The sequence below is a fragment of the Dipodomys ordii genome, unplaced genomic scaffold (genome assembly GCF_000151885.1).
Source record: "Dipodomys ordii isolate 6190 unplaced genomic scaffold, Dord_2.0 Scaffold176, whole genome shotgun sequence".
Taxonomy (NCBI): Eukaryota; Metazoa; Chordata; class Mammalia; order Rodentia; family Heteromyidae; genus Dipodomys; species Dipodomys ordii.
The window spans coordinates 1,560,361-1,579,068 of record NW_012267392.1 but is presented as its reverse complement, the minus strand read 5'-3'; the positions used below and the strand labels follow the sequence as shown (position 1 = coordinate 1,579,068).

Below are 18,708 nucleotides of genomic sequence, written 5' to 3'. Positions count from 1 at the left end.
TTAAAATAATGAAAATAATTGAACATAATTAAAATATAAATAACATTTAACCAAATATATAACATATATTTTAATATACTTCATTGTATTTATGATTCATATTTAATATATTTATAGCAATGTTATATCCCATCAAACAGCAATAATACCTACAAATTAAAGATGACAAACACATTGAATGTGATTTACATTAGATTTACAGTAGAACAGATAATATTCAAAACAGAACACTGAAAAAAAAAGACCAATGAGCTTTGGGAAAACTTTGTTTCCTAATGTATATGTAACTGAAGTACACAAGCAATAGAAGATTAGGGAGGCGACAGAAAAATGATTTGAAAAATTAATGGCTAAGAATTGATGGCCCATCATCTAACCATCTGATGGTTATTCTGCTCTCAGAATCCAAAGTAGTCAGGATTACAAGGATGAGCCAAAGACAATCAGCTTCCTGGAAGATTATTCCATTTGAAGTTTAGAATGGTTAGGTTAAAAAAAGGTGGGTGAGTGAGTCTGGATGTGTGGCTCAGGTGATAAGAGCATCAGTTAGCAAAAGCATCAGATACTGAGTTCAACTTCCAATAACTGATGGAAAAAATTAAAAATAATGTTTTGGTAAAGAATACACACTAAAAGCTACTACAGAGGAAATAATACAAAACTATTGCAATTGTTAGGAATTTTGTAAAAAAATTAGTCTTCCTATGTATGAAAATGTGTATCTCCATTTAGTCAACCCATCTAATATTACAAAGGAAACAATAGGTGATATTTTCTTCTGGATCATGTCTGGTTTTGTTGTACAGCAAGAAAACAGAAGCCACATTTTTTTAAATTTTATTTTATTTTATTTGTGAACATACTGTACAGAGGGGTTACAATTGGATGGGCAGGATAATGCGTACATTTCTTACCAAGCATTGCAGCCTCCTCCTTTGTTTACCCTTCCCATCCCTTCCCAGCCTCCCCCCTCCCCCCCCAATCCCAATCCTTCTCCTTCCGAGGTTGAATCAGGAGTTTTTATTAGAGCAAAGGGGGTCTGCAGATAGACTCCTGTGTCAAAGATCTGTAGTCCCACAAATACACTTAACACTGTGAGAAAACTGAGTCACGAGAGCAGGAAAAGAAAGCAAAGAGCAGAAAAACAATACCAACAAACCACATCAGCGCCAATGGATCACTTAAGTGGGACACCATGGTGACTGGAGAAGAGCCAGGAGTCAAGAGATGAAAACAGACACATGGGGCATGGTCTCCTGGCACCTGAGCTGGTCTGGGCCTAAATAGGGTCAGGTCAGGAGGCAGGGTCACAGAGAGCTTGAGAGTTCATGACCTAAGACTGGCGGATCCAGTAACCTATTGTCCAAGTCCCTGCTCCTGCCTCTAGGAATTCAAGTATGCCCATTACCTGGCAGGTAGGACTTCCCTGCCTCCACCATGAAGTTAAACCCAATGCCCTATCTTCCACCACGTGGTTGTTGAGGGGAGACCACCAGAAGAGACCATGCAGACACAGAGTACAGCCAAAAGTAAGTCTTAATTATTGGATGGGACTACATTGGACAGTCGGGTGCCCAGAAAAAGTACAGTGCCAAGTCTGGCCTCATGGCCCCTTTTAAAGCAGAAAGCCCACCTCCTTATTTGCTCAAGGGTGGAAAGTTCCTAATGCTTCTTTGCAGGTGCAAGCCAAGCATGAAGTTATAGAAGCTAAAACAATGGTGTGAACAAGCATGAGTAAGCTAAAACAATGCTATAAGCAATAATGAGTGGGGCAACATGACAATTACCCATGGCATTTCTATAATCCATTACCACGATCATTTCCACAGCCCCTTGCTATGATTGTTAGCTAGAAACAGAAACAATAGCTACATATCTTTTTTTGGGGGGGGGAGGGGGAGGGTGGTCCTGGGGCTTGAACTCTGGGCCTGGGTGCCTTCCCTCAGCTCTTCAGCTCAAGGCTAGTGCTCTACCACTTGAGCCACAGTGCTACTTCCAGTTTTCTGGTAGTTAATTGGAGATAATAGTCTCATGGACTTTCCTGCCAGGGCTGGCTTTGAACCGCACTCCTCAGGTCTCAGCCTCCCTGAATAGCTAGGATTAAAGCGTAAGCCACCAGCGCCTAGCAGCTACATTTATCTTTAAATGTCAAACTATAAGGAACTAGTCTCACAGGTGGGGGTAGATTTTTCAGATGGAGACACAAAAACAAAATGGAGTTATAGAAGCCAAGTGTAAACTCTAAATTTGACAAGCCCAAATTACATGACCAAGATGTCATCAGTTAAGATTCAGCATCCCTATTTCAGGGTTTGACCTACTGTTTTCTTGTAGTGCTTCACTGATTTTGATTTTCAGCGCTCTGGTTCCCTTTTCCTGTTTGCCCCAGACTCAATGGTGGGGTCAAGATTGTGTGTGTGTGTGTACCTGTCTGGGCGCTATTCCAGAGCTTTTCCACTCAAGGCTGGTGCTTTACCATTTGAGACACAGCTCCACTTCTGGCTTTTTGCTGCTTAATTGCGCTGAGTCTCGTGGACTTTCCTGTCCAGGCTGTCAGATCTTGGGTCTCTGGAACAGCTAGGATTACAGGCGTGAGCCACCTGCATCAGGTGTTCAGATAATGGTTTTATTCCACGGATGAGACCTATTTCCCAAATCTTTAAAGCAAAACTGATACGCAGCTGTTATTGCTTGGCAGCTCTGTGTACAGAGTGCACACGGTACGCCCCCCTCTCCCTCCCCGCCCAGGTTCTCATCTTTGGGACGCCCCTGTCGGGCCCCAGGGTACCGGGTACTCTGGGAACTCACTAGTACACTAACCCCTATTGGTAGGACTTCTCCTGTCGCCGCCTATCCGGAAGTGCTGGCCGCCGAGCCTCCTGGGAAATGTAGTTTGACTCCTGACCCTGCGCGTAAGTTCTGCGCAGGTCTCCTGCGGCTCTACTCGCCCCGCCCTCCCCGTCTCCCTCTGGCCCCGGACCGCCCAGTCTACGCGGTCTTGGGGGTGCGATGCCACACGCCCCGGGTGCAACGGGTGAGAACCAAGGAAGCCCCGCGCGACTTGCGGGGTACATTCGGCGCCCGGCTGTGGAGAAGATGCCTGCGGACCTCTTGGTGGGACCTCCAGATTGCGGCGTCTCCGTCAGAGCTTGAGGCAGTCTCAGGACAGACCCCCGCCTCCTCAGTTTTCACTGTCCTTTCCCGGCCTGGGAGGAGGACGTATGCGCATGCGTGAGGTGTGCCGCTAGCACCTGTGGAGGGGCGGTGCTTCAGGGCGAGCCTATGCGCTGGCGTGAGGCGAGCTTCGTGCTTTGGTTCAGCACCACTGGGGTGAGGGCTGTACAGTGGGGTGAGCATATGCGCATGTGGCTTGGGTGCTGGGGCCTTGGTGTCACCACTTAGATCAGTTATCCTTTTCTGGATGCCCTGTGTTGCTTGGTTTTCTTTCATAGATTGTGAGCTGCTTTCCAGAAGTAGTTATCACTGCATTTTGATGTATGCTGTTTACCAGAGGTCCCCCCCCCAGCCCTGAGCAAGGATCTTCAAGAATTGTCTGCTTTTGTTTACTTCCTCAGGGTCACATTTTCTTAATGGTGAAGGCCAAAATTCAGCTTTCCATTCTGGCAAACTAGTATACTTAATCTGAGCAAATTTCTTACAAAGACGTCCTTTGGTGAAACCACAAAGTTACAGAAATTAAAACATTGTTTTTTTTCTTAGAAGCTTTTTATGACTTTCTGTGCACTCACTAGCCAAAGGGTAAGTAATAGTAGCAAGAAAATTGATAGGACAGCCCAGAATATTTTTTTTCAACAGTTTCAGTGTTACTGTTCTTTCACTAGGTGAACTGTCTACTTGTTTAAACTATGTTGCCATTTTTAATGTTTTTTTGTGAACACCAAGGAGAATAAAACTGTTAAAGTCCATAGGATGCAAATATACTTATCTGAGAGAGTGATATTAGAGTAATCTTAGGTGATCACTCACCTGATTTCTCCTGATCATTCTTAAAGGTCAAAGGAACAGTAACTTCCCATAGAGAACATTTCATCTTGTGGATATGAGTAGCTTTTTAGGGCAGAAGAATCAAGAAATTTATGGAAGTCAGTATCTTTCATGACCTGTATTTCTTCTAACACAGTTATATCTTCAGAACTGTCTACATACAAAGCACAAAATGAACAAGGTAAGGGTGCATCATTTGTTCTTACACTATTTTATTTTTATATGGGAGTTTTATGAGATTTGTAGCCATCATTCTTTTTGTAGTGGTACTGGGGCTTGAACATGGAGGTTTTTTTTTTTTTTTTGGTCCAGTCATAGGACCTGAACTCTGGGCCTGGGCGCTGTCCCTCTTGAGCTCTTCAGCTCAAGGGGAGTGCTCTACCACTTGAGCTACAGTGCCACTTCGGCTTTTTTTTCTTATGTGGTGCTGAGGAATCGAACGCAGGGCCTCATGCATGCAAGGCAAGTGCTCTACCACTGAGCCACCTTCCCAGCCCGAACATAGAGTTTTATGTTGCTTGGCTGGTGCTTTTCTGCCTGAGTTAAGCCTTCACTTTAGCTTTCTGCAGGTTTTCTTCCTGGGCTGTCTTTGAACTGCTGTCCTACAGATCCCAGCTTCCTGAGTATCTAGGATTGCAAGTGTGAGCCACCAGCTTTCAGCTTAGATATGAAAAAAATATTCTGAGTTGTGTAGATTCAATATTGCTTATTTGAAAATTACTTTTCCTACTTCCTCTCTATAAAAATATTTATGTTAATAGATAGAAAGCATCACTTTCATATATCTGATGATTATTGAGGTTGTGCAGCTTTCTTAAATGGGCATGGTTTTCAGGTAGTATTCTCTTGCTTTATTTTATTTTTTGCCGGTCATGGGGCCTGAACTCTGGTCTGGGTGCTGTCCCTCAGCTCTTCAGCTCAAGGCTAACGCTCTACCACTGGAGCCACAGCGCCACTTCCGGCTTTTTCTGTTTATGTGGTGCTGAGGAATCGAACCCAGGGCCTCATGCTTGCAAGGCATGCACTCTACCCCTGAGCTACCTTCCCAGCCCCTCTTGCTTCATTTTTAAGCGTTCTGCTTGTACAGATATTTGAACTCAGAGACTCACACTTGCTAGGTAGGCACTCTATCTCTTGCCACACCCCAAGCTCTTTTATTTTTGTTTTATTTTTCTGACCAGTCTCAGACAGCATTAGGGCTTCCTAAGCCAGTTCATTGGTTAGGGTAGCAGTTTACTAGTTTTTTTTCTTGTGCTAGTCTGAAATAATGATCCTCCTGATCTCTGCTTCCCAAGTAGAAGGGATTACAGATACGAGCAACTGTGCCTGGCTAGGATTTGTGATTTTTGTACTCCAATACCTGCCTTCTGCATTTGTACATGTTCTCCTAGGCTGGCTTTCCACACATACCACATCAGTTCCTCTGTTGGGCTTGCCCAGATTGTCGTCCTTTTAAAATATTTGGGTCTGAGAGTTCAGTATCCTCCCATCACCCATCTTGTAGATTTGGTGCTTTTTAGCTTCTGATAGTTTCCCTAGAGATTTTAGGGATAACAAATGCTTTCAGGGTACTATCTTACTCTCTTGTAATGATTTAACATTTTATATTTATAATTGTATAAAATTATAGGCATTTAGTAGAGACTGTACTTTGAATTTTAAATTTTAGTCTTTGCCTAGTGATATGTAGGACAGTATACCTGATATTCTTGTACATTGTTGTAGAGTGACTTGGGTTCTAAGATCAGAATGGTAATGTTCTTCCAAACATTATGTTGCTAAGCAACAATAGTTGTCAGGTTAGATGTATTACATGGATTTTTGCCTTATGTTATCTTCTAATTCAGGTGGGCTCCTCAGGACATATCACATCAAAAGTAAATGAGCATCAGTACATTTTATTTTTGAAAATTTCTTATCAAGGATATTAGATTGTATTCTGTATTTTTCAGTCTTTTCCCCTGTCCTGAAATGTACATGGTCCTGTCGACTAACTGAAGTTTGACTAACTAAAAAGTAGGGACCAATGGCCCTGTGGGCTTTAGAGGTGCTGATCACTTTTCCCATCAGAGATGACATAGCTAAATCTTCTCTTTCGGTCATTCTGGGAGAAGCCTGAACTAAAGCGACCTGCTCTCTACCTCATAGACTGACACCTGTTAAATTTTATCAAATTACGTTTGGCAGCTCTTGAAATTATCAGATGATTTTTTTTCTTTCATTAGTTGGTTGAATTGTATTAATTGACTTCGAAATGTACAAGTAACTTGACATTTCTAAAATAAACCCAACAAGGTTATTATAATCCATTATACTTTTTATGTGTTGCTAGGTTTCATTCACTTATATTTTGTTTAGGGTGTTTTTTTTAATCTATGTACATGAGATAAATTGATCTCTCTTTTTCTTTCTCTCTAAAGCTATTGCCCAGTATAGTTTTGAACTTCTGGGTTCAAGTGGTCTTCCCACCTACACAACCAAGAAGCTGGGATTACAGGCACATAGCACTGGGCAAGGCAGTAATCTAAATCTGTATCTACCTATCTATCTCTATTCATACACACACACACACACACACACAAACTCATTTAACACATCAAGAAAATGACAATGTGATGTGTGGCCACTTGTCCGTGTGTGTGTGTGTGTGTGTGTTGGTTGGTTGGGTGTGGGGCTTGAATTCAGGGTCTGGGTGCCATCCCTGAGCTCTTTTGCTCAAGGCTAGCACTCTACCACTTTGAGCCATAGCTCTACTTCTGGTTTTTAACTGGTTAATTGGAGATAAGAGTCTCAAGGGGATTATTTTTTTTTTTTTTGCCTAGGCTGGCTTTGAAGCAGGATCTCCAGATCTCAGCCTCCTGAGTAGCTAAGATTACATGCATGAGCCACTAGCACCTGTTTCCCTCCCCCCCAGTAATTTTTTTTTTTTGTCAGTCAAGTGGATGGAACTCTGGGCCTATGTACTGTCCCTCAGCTCTTCAGCTCAAGGCTAGCCACAGTGTAATTTCTGGTTTTTCTGGTGGTTAATTGGAGATAAGAGTCTCACAGACTTTCCTGCCTGGGCTGCACTGAACCATGGGAAAAGCACAGGGTTAGTCTTCAACCTAAGGAAATTCTAAATAGAACATTAACCTTTTTATTCCTAAGTATCTGACACTTTTACTCATTACCTGGAACTTTACCACCTTAGCTATGCCTCAAACCCCATTAACCTGGTTTGTATACACTTGCTTTTTAGCACTAGTATATTATTGCATATGTTCTGTTATTTACTGCATATATTCCATTATTTACTCATTAAGTATGAGGACTTTTATTCAATTTAGTATTTCCAACAGCTCTAATAGTTCCAGGTACTTTACAAGGTCTTGCTGACTTTTTTGTTGTTGCATGAATATGAATTAATACCTTAATCCAATAGCAGTTATTTTCTTTCTTCTCCCTTTGGAAGTATAAAGCAAATGCAATGAATGTGTAGTAATTTTCATAATTTGTGAGCAGTAATTGCAGTAAGGAATCATCCCATACATCTTTTTTCCATGTCACCTAATCATGGATTTTGCAGACTGGACAGAAATTGCACGGATCAGTGTCATTTAAGGACGTGACTGTGGACTTTACTCCCGAGGAGTGGGGCCACCTTGATGGTGCCCAGCGGTCTCTGTACAGGGACGTGATGCTCGAAAACTATAGCCACCTTGTCTCAGTGGGTAAGGCTGTTTACTGTGTCGTTCCATATAGCACTTGCTTTTTCCTTTAATTATGAAGCCTGTGGACCCTTTGTACCATGTAAAGATAGTGGACATTGGGAAAAGATTGAATTTCCTGTAGGCATGTTTCAACAGCACAATGCTTCGTCCATTACCAGAGGCCATACTGTCTAAACTGCTGACCAAATGCCTTCATTATTTCTGTTAACAGGGTATTATGTGAGCCAGCCCGAGGTGATCTTCAAACTGGAGCAAGGGGCAGAGCCATGGACATTGAAGGAAGAATTTCCAAGTCAGAACTTCCCAGGTGAGTTAGTCTGGACTGCAGAAACAAGGATTAGATCTATTATTATATGTAGTTATATGTAGTTAATTCAAATAATCCTTTTATGTGTTTTTGTTTTTCTTCTAGTTGGTTGTTCATATTGATATTTTAGCTTCTGTTTTTTGTTTTTGTCTCTTACATGATTTCAGTTTCTGCAGCTGATTATGGGCATCAGCCATAATCTTTACTTTTTGCCTCCTGTGTCCAACATGATTCTCTGCTTCACTCTTTTAAGTGTTCCATTAACTCCTGGCTTTATTCATTATATTTATTTCACTTCACTTCATTTTACTTCATTTCATATTTGCCAGTGCTAGTTTTGAACTCAGGGGCCTCACTCTTGCTCAGCTGGCTTGCTCACAGCTGGTGCTCTACCACTCGAGCCACTTTTACAGCCATGGATTTTTTTTTCCCTACCTAACTGGAAATGGACTTTTAAGGACTTTTCTGCCTGAACTTGCTTCGAATCATGATCCTCCAGATTTCAGCCCCCAAGTAGTTAGGATGACAGCGTGAGCAGCTTCTGGATATTTCTTCCTGTTTGTTTTTTGTTTTCATACTCTCCCAAAACAATGTTAGATCTTCCAATTCTCTCTGGTAAAACTAGAGCATCTTTTTGAAGTTTTAACTATGTAATGACAGTAATGTTTATTTCTGGATTTTGCCTGGGATATCAGGTCAGGAGAGCTTTAAGCACTCTTGTCTTGGATTTGGATAATTTATTAGTGAGATCTGCTGATGGAATCTTGCACCTCAAGAAGGTTAGTTTTGTCCATAGCCTTGCTGTTCTTTAGCCTTGCAATTTCTTCTTCTGGGGGAGTTTCCTCAACTTTGATCTGGTCTTGATTTTGTGTGTGTATGCCAGTATTAGGGGCTTGAAATTAGGGACTGGGTTTGTTCTTTAGCTTTCTCACTCAAGGCTGGTGCTCTACCACTTAAGCCACAGCTCCACTTCCAGACTTCTGGTGGTTAGTCAGAGATAAAAGTGTCAAAGATTTTCTTGCCTGGGCTGGCTTCAAACCACAATTAGCTAGGATTACAGATGTGAGCCACTGGCATCCAGCTGGCCTTGAATTTTATTCTGTGTTTCAATTTACTTTTTTCAATTTAAGCCTTAACACTGCTTAGTTTCTTTTCCTCATAGCAAATCTCTTTCTCTGGATAGCATGCTTGGTTTAGCTATCATCGTTCTAACTGTTCTAACACTACAAAAAGCAGTATTAGACTTGAGCTGTCATAGTTTAGAATCTGATTATTCTTAACTGGTGGTTGACCGAGAGTTTCAGATTGTTTCTCCAATATTTGGAGCAAGTTCTTTTTTGTTATTTAGTGGGACTAAGGTTTGAACTGAGGATCTCACATTTGCTAGGCAGGTACTGAGCTTACAATCTGAGCCTCCCAGGATGACAGGTGGGTACCACTACACCCAGCTGTGATTTGGGAAGTAGTTGGGAAGTAGTCTTGCAAACTTTCTGTCCAGGCTGGCTCACTATATTGTTTGTCTCCTTGCTATTTGAAAGTCATAGGTTATTATAGGTAATGCTTATTTTGTGGATCTTATTTGTACGAAGATACATGGAGAGATTAGATTATTCATATATTGTAAAGTAAATATATGTTTGTGTGTATGTGTGTGTGTGTGTGTGTGTGTATGTGTGTGTGCCAGTACTTGGGCTTGAACTCAGGGCCTAAATGCTGTCTCTTAGCTTTATCACTCAAGCATAGAGCTCTACCACTTGAGCCATACCTCCATTCACAGATATTTGGAGGCTACCCGGAGATAAAAGTTTCATGGTTTTCCTGCCTAGTCTAGTTTGAACTATGATTCTCATATCTCAGTCTTCTGAATAGCTGTGATTACAGGTATAAGGCATGAGTGCCTAGCCAACTTTCTAATAGTCCGATTCTTTTCTTTTTTTCCACTATTCTAGTCTACGTATTTATTCATACCTCACACCCACAAAATAGAAAAAGAATGTACACATGGCAGTTAGTTTCACTTCTGGAACTTGGATAGAAAACAACAGCTATAACGTATGACATTTGTATAGAGATTTTTTAGTGCCAGGTGTTGGTGGCTGATACCTGTAATCCTAGCTCCTTTGGAGATCGGAATGATGTGAATTGAGGCCAGCTTAGGCAAAAGAGTTTGTGAGACTCCCCTTCTAACCCCATAGCTAAATGCAGTAGTACATACCTGGCATCCTAACTTTGAGCAAAGCATAAATAGGCATATCACAGTCCAAATATGCACTTGAATAGGATTGACACCCTAGCTTAAAAATAACCAGTGCAAAAAAGCTGAAGGTGTGGCTCAGTGGTAGAGTACCCATGTTACAAATATGACATGAAGCGCTGAGTTCAAACCCCAGTACCCCCAAGCTCCCAAATAAACAAAAAAACCTATAAAAGGAAAATAGATGTTTTTTAAACGCTGAGACTGAGTTTTCATCTTTCTAGACCTTTGGAATGCTGACCATTTGAAGGACAGGAGTCAGGAAAATCCATCTAAACATTTGTGGGAAGTTGTATTCATTAATAACAAAAGATTGACCCAGGAGAAAGGCCATATAATAGGAAAACCATTTAACTTGGACATCAATTCATTTTCTCCCACAAAAGTATTCTGTCATTGTGATTCTTATGGGATGAGTTTCAACAGAATTTCAGAATTGATTTTTAGTAGGACTACCTACTTAAGGAATGAACCTGATGAATTTAATGCCTGTGGAAAATTGCTACTCAAAATTAAACACGAGGAAACTCACTGTAAGGAGAGAAGTGAAGTTTTAAAAAACAGGACTTCTAGCTCTCACCATGAGGCTCCTATTCAGCATGAAAAGATTCAGACTTTAGGACATATTTTTGAATATAATGTAAGTCAGGAAGCATTCCTGGAAAAGACATTGTTCAACCCACATACAAATGAAAACAGAGATGAGATAGACCATGCCAGCTCTGAACATGGGCGAACTCCCTCTAATGCCTCATCCCTCCTATACCCTGAGGTCGTGTCCTCTGAGGAGAATCCCTGGAAATCTATCCCTCTCAAACATGGTAGCATTCTTAAGACACACTGTGAATATAGTAAAAGTGGAACTCATTTCAAGAGCAAGTTATGTCTTTCACAACCTCAGACAACTCATAAAGGAGAGAAGCACTTTAAATGTCCTGACTGTGGGAAAGGTTTCTTGGAAAAGTCATGTCTCACAAGGCATCATAGGGTGCACACAGGAGAGAAACACTTTGGATATAAGGAATGTGGGAAAACTTTCTGGGAGAAATCAAACCTCATGAAACATCAGCAGTCACACGTAGGAGAAAAGACGTATGAATGCAATCAGTGCAGTAAAGCCTTTAGCCACAAGTCAGCCCTCATATTACACCAGAGGATGCATACAGGGGAGAAACCCAATCGGTGCACTGCATGTGTGAAAATGTCTTACCAGAAGTCAGATCTCAGTAAGCATCAGAGAACCCACACTGGGCTAAAACCCTATGAATGCAATGAATATGGGAAATCCTTTTGTATGAATTCACACCTTACAGTTCATCAGAGAACACATACTGGGGAGAAACCCTTTGCGTGTCTAGAATGTGGGAAATCTTTTTGTCAAAAGTCACACCTCACGCAGCCTCAGAGAACTCACATAGGTGATAAGCCTTACACATGTGATATCTGTGGGAAAGCTTTCTACCACAAGTCAGTACTCAGAAGACATCAAGTAATTCACACAGGATTGAAACCTTATAAATGTTATGAATGTGGGAAAACCTTTTGCTTAAAGTCAGACCTCACAGTACATCAGAGAACTCACACAGGGGAGAAACCTTTTATATGTCCCGAATGTGGGAAATTCTTCAGCCATAAGTCAACCCTCTCGCAGCATTATAGAACACACACCGGGGAAAGACCTTATGAATGTCTTCAATGCGGAAAAATCTTTTACAATAAGTCCTACCTAACTAAACATAACAGAACCCATACTGGAGAGAAACCATATGAATGCAATGAATGTGGAAAGTCTTTCTGCCAGAAGTCACAGCTCACACAGCATCAGAGAATTCACCTTGGGGAGAAGCCCTATGCATGTACTCAATGTGGAAGAGCTTTCTGCCATAAGTCTGCTCTAACTGTGCATCAGAGGACCCACATAGAAGAAAAGCCCTACAAGTGCAATGAATGTGAGAAATCTTTCTGTGTAAAGTCAGGACTAATTTTACATCAGAGAAAACACACAGGGGAGAAACCTTATGAATGTATTGAATGTGGGAAATCCTTCAGTCACAAATCATCCCTCACAGTACATCATAGGACTCACACAGGTGAGAAATCTTGCCAATGTAACGAATGTGGGAAAATCTTTTACCGTAAATCAGACCTTGTAAAACATCAGAGATCGCACACAGGTGAGAAGCCCTATGAATGTAACACATGTAGGAAAACCTTTTCTCAAAAGTCAAACCTCAGTGTCCATCAGAGAATACACACAAGATCAATCTGATGAGTGAAATGGATATTAGACATGAATAGCCACAGATTAGTCCACTCTCACATTAGCATGCACACACTGGAGAAAGTTCTGCTGCCAGCTCAAATATTTAATATCTTTCTGGACTGAATATATCTTATGCCAGTGATAGAGGATAAACCATAGATTTCAACAACTTCTCCAACAGCCTAAGTGACATCCTAAATTAATGCTGATATATAACTTTACAGACTTATTTTTCATTGAGGAGGAACAAACCAAGGGCTAGCTCTGAGTGCCCTTCTACTAAATCCCCAACCCCAAAACCTTACAGATGTTTTAAATTTGTAAACATTTCTAGGAAAACACATGATGTCAAACCATATATAGTGAAATGTCAAATTATGAAATTTAATCTGAAACTTTTGTAGTATTATACATCATGGTTTAGGTGTGTTGCCAGAAATGTTTTTAGAAAACATAAGTAGTAATTGATAGCTATATGTTTTGGAATATAAATCTTTAGAAAAGTAATAAAAGTATAGATTTATAAGCACGTGGTAAGAATACAGAGTTCTCATGCACTCTTCAACCTTGTTCTAATGATGTCTTACATAACTGTTATGAAATATAAGAAATTGTTATTATGCAATCTCAAATATAGACTTTCTTCAAATTTACCATTTTTACATGTGTTCTGTTTTGTGTTTTATCCAGTTTTTCCTTTTAGATTTGAGTAGTCATGAACATAATTAAGTTGCACAATTGAGCAGGAATCTGGAGTCTGTATTTTACCAGGATTATTAGGGCATCATGATGTGACATCAAGAAATTTCCTTTTTAAAATACTCTCTGAATCCCTAACACTGGGAACCATTTGAATTAAACCTTTAAAAAAACATAGATTATAATAGCATTAAAAACATAAGAGAAATCGCTTTAGTATGTGTAAGACTTAAATGTTTCCATGTGGTAAGTCATATAAAGTGTCTGTATTTGGGGCTGAGGATGTAGTTCAGTTGATATAATGCTTTCCTAACATGCACGAGGCCCTTGGCTTAATCCCCAGCATCTGGAGGAAAACAACTGAATGCCTTTCATTCAAATCAATGTAACGTAATTGTGACTAAGATGTAGGTATCCCTAAATTAGTAACGGTGTCAAGAGGCCAATCTTCCATGTATTTAGGCCCTGGAATAAGAGTTGAAATGAGAGCCAATGTCTGCTCACTCAAAAATCATCAATCAAAATATTAAATGCAGAGTTCTAGATCCTATTTCATAGTCTTCTTAGGCTCCTATTTCATATTCTTCTTAGGCTTCTTAGGCTTATGTGATGCTAGCTGCATCACAATGTAGAGAAAGGAGCACTTATGACCACCAAGATGCTGTTCAGTGATGTTTGGCTGTAAATTCAGAGATAGGCCATACCCAGGCAGAGTAGGATTGAGGATGGAATAGAGCCACAAATTAGACAGAATGGGGGAAAGTCATATGTTATATCACATAGTAGTTTACAAAAGTAATATTATATGTTCTAATAATTTCAGGTTGCTTGTGTAATTTTCTGCCTTCTAAAACTAGAACAAAATGTGGAGTAAACAGATAAAGAGTAAAAAGTAGTGCAGTTGGAAGAAAACCAGTAATATAATAAAATGATTCTCTGAAAAGGTCAATAAGATTGATAAAACTCTAGCTAAGTTAACTAATTTAAAAGACAAAGGCACAAAGCCAGGTGTAATGACACATGCCTATAATCCCAGCACTCAGGAGGCTGAGGTAGGACAATCATGAGTTCAAGGCCAGATTGGTTTACATGGTAAGACCCTGTCTTAAAAAAAATAGCCAGGTGCTGGTGGCATATGTCTGTAACCTTAGCTACCTGGGAGGCTGCGAACAGGATTATGATTAAGAGTAGAGGCCAGCTAGACAATAAACTTCATGAGATCCCTTTCCTACCTATAGCTTGACACAGTGGCACATACTCCTAGCTCAAGGAAGCCAAAACCAGGAAGATCATATTCCAAGCACACTTACCCAGGAAGTGAAACTATATCTTAGAAACAATGCTATCTTAAAAATAACCAATGCCCCCAAAAGGGCTGGAGGTATGGCTCAACAATGGGTTTCGCAACTTTGAGACCCTAAGGTCAAACTTTATTTCCTCTCTAAATAAACAAACATAAATTATAAATACCAGAAAGAGAGCTGGGTAGCAGTGACTGCTGCCTGTATTTCTAGCTATTCAGCAGACATATCTGAGGATTGTGGTTCAAAGCCAGTCAGGCAGGAAAGTCCACGAGACTCTTAGCTCCAATTAACCAACAAAAATCAGGAAGTAGAGGATGGATCAAGTGGTAGAGCACCAGCCTTGAGCAAAAAAGCCAAGCAAGAGTGCAAGGGTTCTGAGTTCAAGCTCCAGTACCAGCACAAGAAAAAAAAGGACTACCATTATTGATGCTACAAACATCAAAAGAAATATAAAAAATATTAACAAATTCTACCCATAAATTAAACCTATACAAAATGGACCTATTCTTTTAAAGATGTGTTCTTTAAATATCTAAGAATAAACTTAGTAAATAGCATGTTAAGAAGAAGCATTGTACTCGTAAACAGACATGCTAAATGGAAGCCCTTTTGTACATCTACTTAAAGATAACAAGTCATATTTTAAACATTAAATCAGTATTTCACAACCTTGAAAAACAAAATACCAGGACTATACAAGTGTCCTGGTGAAATCTACCAAAAGAATGAATAAAATTGTTACCTTTTTTATTCCTAATTATTTTTCCCCCAGAATGTAGTAGCAAAGGGAAAAATCTTATTCCATGTAGCCAGCGTGACTAATAACCAAGTCAAACATTATCAGATATGAAATTACAGACCAAAAACGGGCATGAGAATATAGATGTAATAATAATGCAATTACTTCTCATCAAATCAAATTTAACTATGTATTGATAAAAAATCCACAAGAACATATACCACCACAAAATGGGATTTATTGGTTCAACATTCAAAATCAGTAACTTATCAACAGCACAAAGATGATCCATAATCATATCAATAGATTCAGAAAAAACATTAGACAGAACCCAAAGCCTATTAATGAGAACACCTCTTGGCAAGCTAGGTAGATACAGGAAGCAAACCAATATTGTAAAGGATTTCCATACATACAACTAATATCACATTTAATGTCTTATATTTAGGGTCTTTCTGACAGATCAGGAACAATGCAAAGATGTTCCTGCTTTTTTTTTGTGCTGGTCCTGTGACTTGAACTCCAAGCCTTGGTACTGTGTCTTTGTCACTCAAGGCTAGTGCTCTACTACTTGAGCCACAGCTCTACTTCTGGCTTTTTGATTATTAATTGGAGATAAGAGTCTCATGGACTTTCTTGCCTGGTCTGGCTTGAACCATGACCATCAGAACCCAACTTCTTGAGTAGCTAGGATTATAGGCATGACCCACCAGTACCTGGTAACACTGCCATTTCTTAAAAACCCTTCTGGCCAGGTGCCGGTAGCTCATGCCTGTAATCCTAGCTACTCGGCATGCTGAGATCTGAGGATCATGGTTCAAAGCTAACCTGGTCAGGATAGTCCGTGAGACTCTTATCTCCAATTAATTAACCACCAGAAAACCAGAAGTGGTGCTGTGGCTCAAGATGGAGAGCACTAGTCACTGACATAAAAGCTAAAGGTCAGTGTCCAAGCCCTGAGTTCAAGCCCCAGTACTGGCAACCAAAAAAAATCATTATTTCTAGTTATTAGTTGCGTACTAATAGGCTCGAATCAGCATCATCTTACTGCCAAGGTAGCAGTAAGGAATGAAAACAACCTTAACAACATCCTAACACTCTAATTCTAGTGTCAGATGTCAGGATTCCAGACTCGGGGGTCTAGGTTGAGCTCTCAGATCTGGACACTTCCTGTGGAAAGGACTACACAGAAGGGAATAGAGTGTAACAACCTGATGTGGAGAGAATTAGTTACTGGAAATTTGTGATATATATATATATATATATATATATATATATATATATATATACGTAGATAGATACACACACACATATATATATACATACACACATATATGTATATATATGTGTGTGTGTGTATCTATCTATCTAAACAAGATAAACAACATTGGCTCAGGCTGAGATCTGAGGATCGTGGTTCAAAAGCCAGCCCAGGCAGGAAAGTCCATATGACTCATCTCTAATAAACTACTCAAAAGCTGGAAGTAGAGCTGTGGCTCAAGTGCTAGAGGACTAGCCTTGAGTAAAAAAGCTCAGGGACAGTGCCCAGGCCTTGAGTTCAAGCCCTAGGACCAGCACACACATACTAAAAGCTATAGTGAATAAATACTAAAAGCTAAAGAAAATGTTCCCTTTTTAGCCTCAAAATCCTACCTCATATCAACACATATGGCACATGACCCAAGCAAGGTCCACAGGTCTATTAAAGCTTCATATCTTGTACCAAATAATACCACAGATAGTGTGTCCAAATGGCTATTCAATCTGATGCAACAGAGAATGCTTATATTACATCATCTGTTCTTGTTACCATGTAAACGATATTTCCATTTGTTTTATTGGACAATTACTCTAATGTACTAGTTATAAGCTGAGTAACTCCAGTTGGTAAACATAAATCCAGTTGTAGTATCTAATGTTGATTTCTTCCCAGTCAGTTCTTCCAAAATTGGTTTTTGTGTGTGTGCCTGTAACAGGATTTTAACTCATAGCCTGGGCACAATTCCTTAGCTTCCTCACATAGATGGTGATCTACCACTTGAGCCACAGCTCCACTTGTGGCTCTCTGCTGGTTAACTTGGAGATAAGTCTTACAGACTTTCCTGCCCAGACTAGCTTTGAACTGGAGTCTTCAGATCTCAGCCTTTGGAGTAGCTAGGACTAGAGGCCTGAGCCATCAGCTCTTCCTGGCCCTTCCATGGATTTTCTGTTTTCAATTTTAGGCCAGACTTTGTTCTGAAAGTTGCAATCGTCTATGCTATTCCTAGTCAAGTGCTCTTAACCAGTAGACCTCTAATTTCTAATTTCCAAATTTCACCAGAATGTAACCACCTCAGGATAAATGATACTTGAGGACATCTATGCTCTGCCATCATAAGTATATAGTTTTAAAATCAAACTAAAATGTTATCTTTCATTCAAATAGCTTTATGACACAAATATAAACCATGTTAACAGTGATCAAAGGTTTGAGTTTGTCATTTTTTTTATGAGAAAAGAATTCTCTTGTGTCTCTGAATGTCTTTCTCCTAACAGGCATCTAGGTTCTTGCTCCTTCCAGTTTATTTATTTTTTTGAGGTACTAGGGCTTAAATACAGGGCCTGGGTACTGTCCCTTAGCTTTTTTGCCCAAGGCTGGTGCTTTACTTATGAATAAATTCAGACAAAATGACTGGGTCATCCAAGTTCACTTCCACCTAGGTGAAATGAAAACAGCACTGAACCTGGGGGCTTGTGGCTCACCTCTATAATCCTAGCTACTCTGAAGGCTGAGACATGAAGGATTAAACATCCTGAGCAGAAAAGTCTGTGAGACTATTTCCAATTAACCATCAAAAAGCCAGACTAGAGGTGTGGGTCACATGGTAGAGTGTCAACCATGAGTGAAAAGGCCAGGGAAGGTTTGAAGCCCTGGTTCAAGCCTGGGTACCAGCATGAGAAAATAAAATATTTGGTTTTAGGAAAGCATGACCAAAGTTTGCTGAAGAGGAAACATTGAATGGACCTAGTTGAAAAATTATCCTGTATATGTAAAGCATTTATTCTTTAAAACAAATCATCGATACAAAAGGAAAAACCAGGAATTTTCCTAGATTAGAAGAGACTAAAGATATTTAACAAAAAATAGAAAAAGGGGGTTGGAGTGTGGCTCAGGTGGTAGAGCACCAGAGAGTGAGCAAAACTGTCAGATACTGAGTTTGAGTCTGGGGGGTGGGATACAAAGAGTAAGAATAGACATTGTTACAACATGTAGCAAAATTTAGGGTATATAGATTGTGAATTCTAATTATTGTTTGTTTTCTGACTTGGATTGTAGTTCTGCAGTCCTGTAGATCAGTACTTTGTTTGGAAGAAACATATACTGGCATATACAGGTTGACAGAATCTCATGTTTATAGCTTGAGCAGAAAAATCCACGAGACTATTT

The 18,708-nt window shown here is 40.0% G+C and overlaps 1 protein-coding gene across 2 annotated transcripts; it reads left to right on the top strand.

The window, feature by feature from the left end:
* The first annotated feature begins 2,997 nt into the window (after window positions 1–2,997).
* On the top strand, window positions 2,998–13,192 carry LOC105998911 (zinc finger protein 33B-like). 2 transcript variants are annotated; one of them, XM_013033763.1, is made up of 5 exons: window positions 2,998–3,236; window positions 4,142–4,186; window positions 7,571–7,715; window positions 7,927–8,022; window positions 10,501–13,192. In XM_013033763.1, the coding sequence occupies exons 1-5, from the start codon at window positions 3,222–3,224 to the stop codon at window positions 12,543–12,545; spliced, it is 2,346 nt and encodes a 781-aa protein (XP_012889217.1). In that variant the 5' UTR covers window positions 2,998–3,221; the 3' UTR covers window positions 12,546–13,192. The 2 variants fall into 2 exon arrangements, with proteins under 2 accessions (XP_012889217.1, XP_012889218.1); XM_013033764.1 differs by having other exon boundaries at window positions 4,014–4,186.
* The last annotated feature ends 5,516 nt before the right edge of the window (window positions 13,193–18,708 follow it).